We start from the raw sequence: 8369 nt of genomic DNA, 5'->3' as shown, positions 1-8369 counted from the left end.
ACCATCCATCACCTTAAGCATTCACTCACTCCACCATCGATGTACCTTGGTTGCAGTGTGTACCATCTACAAGATGCACTGCAGCAACTTGCCAAGGCTTCTTTGGCAGCACCTCCCAAACCTGCAGCCTTTACCACCGCCTAGAAGGACAAGGGCAGCAGGCACATGGGAACACCACCACCATCATGTTCCCCTCCAAGTCACACACCATCCTGACTTGGATGTATATCGCCGTTCCTTCATCATTGCTGGATCAAAATCCTGGAACTCCCTCCCTAACAGCACTGTGGGAGTACCTTCACCACACGGACTGCAGCAGTTTAAGGTGGCGACTCACCAGCACCTTCTCGGGGGCAATTAGGGATGGGCAATAAATGCTGGCTTTGCCAGCAACGCCCACATCACATGAATGAATTAAAAAAGTGTGGAAGCTGACCCCATGTCTATAGATGATGTCACCAAGGGGCAACATGTAGTTGAGGGAGAGGAGGGGCCAAGGGCGATGTTCCCTTTTGCTCCTGGGGTCCCTCCCGCACAGCCCATGAGCCGGCTTTAAAAAGGAAATGTTTTTTTGAATGGGCCATGCAGCCCGTTAAAGGAGTCGGTCTGTCCAAAACAAAAATTACGGGGAACATTGGCCAAGGGTAAATCCTTATGGGATTCTGGAGGTAACCGTGTGAGGGTGGGAAGAGAAGTCATTGCTGGTGATGCACTGGCTATAATCGGATAAATCAGATTAACAGAGAAATGAGCGATTGTCACTGCTGATTAGTAACATTTGCTAGATTTTATTTGACAATCACTCATGTCAAGCGCGTGGGACGTTTTACTATGTTAAATGTGCTAAATAAATACAGGTTGTTCTAGATGCAGGGACTGCCAATATCATCATCACATCATCATCATAGGCAGTCCCTCGGAATCGAGGAAGAGTTGCTTCTACTCTTAACATGAGTTCTTAGGTGGCTGAACAGTTCAATACGAGAACCACAGTCCCTGTCACGGGTGGGACTGGTTTGCCGCACGCTCTTTCCGCTGCCTGCGCTTGGTTTCTGCATGCTCTCGGCGATGAGACTCGAGGTGCTCAGCGTCCTCCCAGATGCACTGCGATGTAGGAAATAATGGTATGATTTAATTTAAGTTTCTTTTTGTTGGTATGATTTGGGAGTTTATTGTTTGTGCCCTAAAAGGGGACCACTTTTGTTAGATTTCTTTTATTTGGGTTGATGGTCCTTTAACGGGTAAGATTGGGAAAAGGGCATTTGGTAGATGTCCCTTCTCAACCTATGGGAGGAAGTGTAGTTCAACAGCCCTCCCCCACCTGCTGCTTCAGCTTGCCTAGCCCTCGGGCAGCAGCAAGCCTGTTTGATTTGTTTTTAAACATTGCGATGATTGTGTCCCTCCGGGAACGAGAGGCGGAGGAATGCATGCCCTATGGTGGAAGTCCCGTGCAAGGGTGTAACTGGAGCCTCCCGCCTGGTATCTGAAGAAGCTCAGGTATTTGCAGCGGTGAATTCCTCAAGTGAGTTCATCCTCCGTGCGATAAATCCCCGCTCCTGACGCCGCCCGAAGCTCCTTGGAACCCGGCAGCATCCCAAGTACAGGTGTGCTTTCTGTACGGTTCAGTTCCCGCAGAAACGGTGTGGGATCAGCGGCGAGATGCAGTTCACCATCGCCCAGACTGAGCAAGGGAGAGACTCTCTGGGATCGCGCTATGTGGTAACTGGCTTCTCACTCTCCAAAATCAAACCTTTTGCTACTAGATTTATTTCTCACTGAAATGTTCATTCACTAAAGGCGTCTGCTTTTCCTCTTTGTGTGTGTGTGTGTGTGTCAGATTTACGGTATTCACCTGGAGGGATTTCTCTTCTGTAAACTGAGGTACAGCCAGCTACACAGGTGGAATGAAAAGGTAAGTTGTGTCCATATATGTCTACTTCAAGGATTATGAAGGTTGAGTGGTATTGAGATCAATTCAATTCTGTTCTTAAAATGAGACTAAAGTTTCTAATTGGTCTTTAATATGTAGCTGGCCTAAGAGTATGGCTACCTTCATTTTTTTTTCTTGTCCAGTTACTCCAAAAGGACATAGACAGGCTAAGTTAGTGGGCAAAAATTTGGCAAGTGGAGTATAATATTGGAAAGTGTGAGGTCATGCACTTCGGCAGAAAAAAAAATCAAAGAGCAAGTTATTATTTAAATGGAGAAAGATTGCAAAGTGCCGCAGTACAGCGGGACCTGGGGGTACTTGTGCATGAAACACAAAAAGATAGTATGCAGGTACAGCAAGTGATCAGGAAGGCCAATGGTTGAGTAGGTTGGGCCTCTACTCATTGGAATTCAGTAGAATGAGAGGTGATCTTATCGAAACATATAAGATTATGAGGGGGCTTGACAAGGTGGACGCAGAGAGGATGTTTCCACTGATGGGAGAGACTAGAACTAGAGGGCATGATCTTAGAATAAGGGGCCACCCATTTAAAACAGAGATGAGGAGGAATTTCTTCTCTCAGGGGGTTGTAAATCTGTGGAATTTGCTGCCTCGGAGAGCTGTGGAAGCTGGGACATTGAATAAATTTAAGACAGAAATAGACAGTTTCTTGGACGATAAGGGGTTATGGGGTGCGGGCGGGGAAGTGGAGCTGAGTTCATGATCAGATCAGCCATGATCGTATTGAATGGCGGAGCAGGCTCGAGGGGCTGTATGGCCTACTCCTGTTCCTATTTCTTATGTTCTTGTATGGGGCCTTTATCCATTTCTCTCCATCATTGTTTATGAAACTAGAAAATAAATAACTTTTCTAATCTTGACTGAGGAGGCATTGGGATCTAGGCTTGTAAGTAGGAGAGCTTTTTTTTTTAGCATTTGTGTTTTTTTTAAAATTGGGCCACAACAGTGAGGTCATATTAACCATTATGTCTGTCACTTGTATTAGTTTTTACTAGAAACGTTTTCAGTATAGTTTTGTTTTCAGTGGTACTGAATATTAGTACACTTGACACAATCTGTCACAGAGGATCCAAATGTACTCCTGTTCTACTGAGTTCTCAGTCTGAGCTGTGTTGGATTGAAGGAACCAAGTGAAAGCTGCAGTGGACAATCCCATCTGAATGACCCCTGATGCCTTCTGGCATCCAACTATAATGGGAAACATTTGGGAGCAGGTTGTAAGCCCACCTTGTTGACTTTAGGTGTCAGCCTTGGCTCAGTCGGTAACACTCTCTCATCTGAATCAGAAGGTTGTGAGTTCAAGTCCCACTCCGGAGACTTGAACACATAATCCAGGCTGACATTTCAGTGCACTTACTGAGGGGGTATTGCATTGTCAGAGGTGCTACCCTCTCAGCTGGACATAAAGGGCTGGACATTTGAAGAAGAGCAGGGGAGTTCTCCCCGGTGGCCTGGCCAATATTTATCCCCAGCCAACATCACTCAAACAGACTATCTCCTCATTTAAGAACACAAGAAATAGGAGCAGGAGTAGGCCATACGGCCCCTCGAGCCTGCTCCGCCATTTAATGGAGCAGGCTGGAGGGGCCATATGGCCTACTCCTGCTCCTATTTCTTATGTTCTTTTGTTCTTTTTAATATGATCATGGCTGATCCGATCATGGACTCAGGTCCACTTCCCTGCCCGCCCCCCATTACCCCTTATTCCCTTATCGGTTAAAAAACTGTCTATGTCTTAAATTTATTCAATGATCCAGCTTCCACAGCTCTCTGAGGCAGTGAATTCCACAGATTTACAACAATCGGCGAATAAATTCCTTCTCATCTCAGTTTTAAATGGACAGCACCTTATTCTAAGATTATGCCTCTAGTTCTAGTCTCCCGTATCAGTGGAAACATCCTCTCTGCATCCACCTTATTAAGTCCCCTTACAATCTTATACGTTTTGATAAGATCACCTCTCATTTTTCTGAATTCCAATGAGTAAAGGCCCAACCTACTCAACCTTTCCTCATAAGTCAACCCCCTCATATCCGGAATCAACCTAATGAACCTTCTCTGAACTGCCCCCAAAGCAAGTATATCCTTTCTTAAAATATGGCTCTGTCTTATACTCCATCCCCTTTGCAATAAAGGCCAAGTTTCCATTGGCCTTTCTGATCACTTGCTGTACCTGCCATACTAAACTTTTGTGTTTCATGCACCAGGACCCCAGGTCCTGCTGTACTTTGCAATTTTTCTCCATTTAAATAATATCTTGCTCTTTGATTTTTTTTCTGCCAAAGTGCACAACCTCACACTTTCCAACATTATACTCCATCTGCCAAATTTTTGCCCACTCTCAGCCTTTCTATGTCCTTTTGCAGGTTTTTTGTGTCCTCCTCACATATTGCTTTTCCTTCCATCCTTGTATCGTCAGCAAACTTGGCTACATTACACTTGGTCCCTTCATCCAAGTCATTAATACAGATTGTAAATAGTTGGGGTCCCAGCACTGATCCCTGCAGCACCCCACTAGTTACTGATTGCCAACCCAAGAATGAACCATTTAGCCCAACACTCTGTTTTCTGTTAGTTAGTCAATCCTTTATCCATGCTAATATATTATCCCCAACCCCGTGAAATTTTATCTTGGGCAGTAATCTTTTATGTGGCACCTTGTCAAATGCCTTCTGCAAGTCCAAATGCACCACATCCACTGGTTCCCCTTCGTCCACCCTGTTCGTTACATCCTCAAAGAATTCTAGCAAATTTGTCAAACATGACTTCCCCTTCATAAATCCATGCTGACTCTGCCTGACTGAATTTTGCTTTTCCAAATGTCCTGCTACTGCTTCTTTAACAATGGACTCCAATATTTTCCAAACCACAGATGTTGGGCGAACTGGTCTATAGTTTCCTGCTTTTTGTCTGCCTCCTTTTTTACATAGGGGCATTACATTTGCAGTTTTTCAATCTGCTGGGACCTCCCCAGAATCCAGGGAATTTTGGTAAATTACAACCAATGCATCCACAATCCCTGCCGCTGTTTATCTCATTACTGTTTGTGGGGCTTTGCTGTGCGCAAATTGGCTGTTGTTTCCTACATTACAACAGTGACTGCACTTCAAAAGTACTTAGAAACATATAATCATGTAGCACAGAAGGAGGACATTTGACCCATCGTGCCTGTTCCGACTTACTGAAAGAGCTATCCAATTAGTCCCATGATCCTGCTCTTTCCCCATAGCCCTGCAAATGTTTCCACTTCAAGTATTTATCCAATTCCCTTTTGAAAGTTATTTATTCTGCTTCCACTACCCATTCAGGCAGTGCATTCCAGATCATTATCATTTGCCAATTACTTTAAATCGATGTCCTTTGGTTACTGACTCTTCTGTAATTGGAAACAGTTTCTCCTTATTTACTTTATCCAAATCATTCATAATTTTGAACACCTCTATTAAATCGCTGCTTGACCACCTCTGCTCCACTTAATTGGTTGTAACATGCATTGAATCGTCCTGAAGTGGTTAAAGATGCGATATAAATACATATCGATCTTTTAAGACGATAGAAAGGTAAGAATTACTGTAAGTAAAAGAACAAAGCCATAAAAACAAAGTTTTCCAAAAAATTCACTTTTGTAGCAAACCCTATGGTACAGGAGCACAATTTAATGAGCCATCTGTTCCTAGACTTGAACCTACCCCCAAATTCCTTTTTATTGAGGTGATAGTACCCTCTCAAAGTAACAAATGTAAAGTAATTTTTTTTTTAATTCAGTGGGAGTGCTAGTTTAATGATTAAATTGTTGCTTCATTTTTCTGGGCTACAGTTTAAAATTGCGAAATATTGTGATGTATCAGTGCATGCTAGATTATTTAAAATCAGATAATAGCACATAAAAGTAAATGAATTAGTCATAAAATAAACATCTCTATTCATGTAAATGACTGATAATGAGTAGTGTTGACAGACTAGTTGTTAGACATCCTATACGCATTACACTGACTAATAATGAGGGGTGTTTACCGCAGCAGAGTTTCGGTCCATGATTGTTAGCTGTGTATTTGATAAGCTATATTTTTGAGCTGAGATCAAATGCAACGTTCTGCCCTCTGCACAGAATTTGTGAGTCAGTTCCGTGGGGCAGAGATAGGGTCTATGCAATGGGATTGTACATGTCTTAATATCAGTCATGGAATTTTCAAACAAGGTTGTGTATTTGACTAAAAATGAAGGGCATGGCTGTAGTACAATATTGTATAGTTGCTCTGTCTAAAGTTGAACCAGACTGTTCGCAACCTTGTTTGACCCTGAAATGAGCTACCAACCACATATCCACGCCATCACTAAAACCGCCTATTTCTATCTCCGTAACATCGCCCGTCACCGCTCCTGCCTCAGCTCAACCGCTGCTGAAACCCTCATCCATGCCTTTGTTGTCTCTAGGCTTGACTATCCCAATGCTCTCCTGGCAGGCCTCCCACATTCTACCCTACGTAAACTTGAGGTCACCAAAACTCGGCTGCCCGTGTCTTAACTCGCACCAAGTCCCATTCACCCATCACCCTTGCTCGCTGACCTACATTGGCTACTGGTTAAGCAACGCCTCAATTTTAAAGTTGTCATCCCTGCTTTCAAATCCCTCCATGGCCTCGCCCCTCCCTATCTCTCTAACCTCCTTCAGCCCTAAAACTCTCCCAAATGTCTGCGCTCTTCTAATTCTGGCCTCTGGAATTCCCAATTTTTAGCGTTCCACCATTGGCGGCCATGCCTTCTGTTGCTTAGGCCCTAAGTTCTGGGATTCCCTCCCTGAACCTCTCTACCTCTTTCCTCCTTTTAAGAAGCTCCTTAAAACCTACCTCTGAGCAAATTTTTGGTCATCTGCCCTAATAGCCCCTTATGTGGCTCGGTGTCAAATATTGTTTGATAATCACTCCCGTGAAGTGCCTTTGGACGTTTTACTACATTAAAAGTGCTATATAAATACAAGTTGTTGTTTTTGTTCTGGCAATGAGCAGAGAACAACAACATTTTAATAAAAAACTTGCATTTATATAATGCCTTGCTGTAAAATTCTGCAGTGTAATGATATGGTAAGTACTCCCAATAACTGGAAATGAAGGTTTACTCCAAAAGATGCTCTTTAATTTTTTTTTAAAGTATGCACTAATTTACACACTATCCAGTAATTTGGAGTCACCATCACTCTGCGTTTTGAATTTGTAAGCCCCTCATATCGCTAATTAGATTTATGTGCAAAGACCAGCGTGCCAGTAACACTCCAGCGTGGAGGCCCCGACCTGCGGGAGAACACCAGCGGCAGGTCGGGGGCATAAAAGGAGTGGCGTGCGGAGGCCCAGGAGCAGCGTGGAGGCATACCACCTCAGGGAGCAGCACGAGCTGCGACGTCAGCGAAGAGTGATGTCGTCAAGGTTCAGGCTGCTGATAGGAGAGTGGGCAGATACAGCAGGAGCCGTGATGTCGGGGCAAAGGAGCGGCGAGAGACTGTGGAGGGATGTGAATGGGGCTCAGGGGAGGCGATATGTGTGCGCGCTAGGTCTCCAATCGTCTTGGGTAATCCTTGCCACTGGACCAACACCTAGCTCTGTCAAGCCCATGTGGGAACTGGTGTGCAACGGCCACCACACGTTAAAAAAAATCCATGCACAGGCATCTTCCACCCTTCAAGATGTAGTTCGGGGAGGAGAAATTTCTTCTCTCAGAGGGTTGTAAATCTGTGGAATTCGCTGCCTCAGAGAGCTATGGAAGCTGGGACATTGAATAAATTTAAGACAGAAATGGACAGTTTCTTAAACGATAAGGGGTTATGGGGAGCGGGCAGGGAAGTGGAACTGAGTCCATGATCTTATTGAATGGCGGAGCAGGCTCGAGGGGTTGTATGGCCTATTCCTGTTCCTATTTCTTATGTTTTATGTTCTTATGACCTGGAATTTTAGGTTCTTCATTGGAACACCTGTGAACTTATCCTTTTTTGGCGTGGAAGCAAGTCATCCTCATTTCGAAGGACCACCTATGATGATAAGTACTGTAACAATCATCATCATAGGCAGTCCCTCGGAATCAAGGAAGACTTACTCCCACTCTAAAAATGAGTTCTTAGGTGACTGAACAGTCCAATATGAGAATTAGTATCTCTGTCACAGGTGGGACAGACAGTCGTTGAGGGAAAGGGTAGGTGGAACTGGTTTGCAACACACTTCTTCCGCTGCCTGCGCTTGTTTTCTGCATGCTCTCGGCGACGAGACTCGAGGTGCTCAGCGCCCTCCCGGATGCACTTCCTCCACTTAGGGCGGTCTTTGGCCAGGGACTCCCAGGTGTCGGTGGGGATTTTGCACTTTATCAAGAAGGTTTTGAGGGTGTCCTTGAAACGTTTCCTCTGCCCACCTTGGGCTCGTTTGCCGTGTAGGAC

General features: G+C 44.6%; 1 protein-coding gene across 2 annotated transcripts in view; it reads left to right on the top strand.

Moving 5' to 3' along the window:
- The first annotated feature begins 1650 nt into the window (after positions 1 to 1650).
- Positions 1651 to 8369, top strand: part of LOC139271027 (sorting nexin-31-like) — a 118989-nt gene continuing 112270 nt past the window's right edge. For both annotated transcript variants that reach the window (XM_070888483.1, XM_070888482.1), the window contains exons 1-2: positions 1651 to 1719; positions 1838 to 1912. In XM_070888483.1, coding sequence (XP_070744584.1) covers positions 1660 to 1719; positions 1838 to 1912 — 135 coding nt within the window. In that variant the 5' untranslated portion in view covers positions 1651 to 1659. The remainder of the gene's footprint in view (positions 1720 to 1837; positions 1913 to 8369) is intronic.

The sequence above is a fragment of the Pristiophorus japonicus genome, chromosome 1 (genome assembly GCF_044704955.1).
Source record: "Pristiophorus japonicus isolate sPriJap1 chromosome 1, sPriJap1.hap1, whole genome shotgun sequence".
Lineage (NCBI taxonomy): Eukaryota > Metazoa > Chordata > Chondrichthyes > Pristiophoridae > Pristiophorus > Pristiophorus japonicus.
This window is presented reverse-complemented; position numbering and strand designations above follow the sequence as displayed.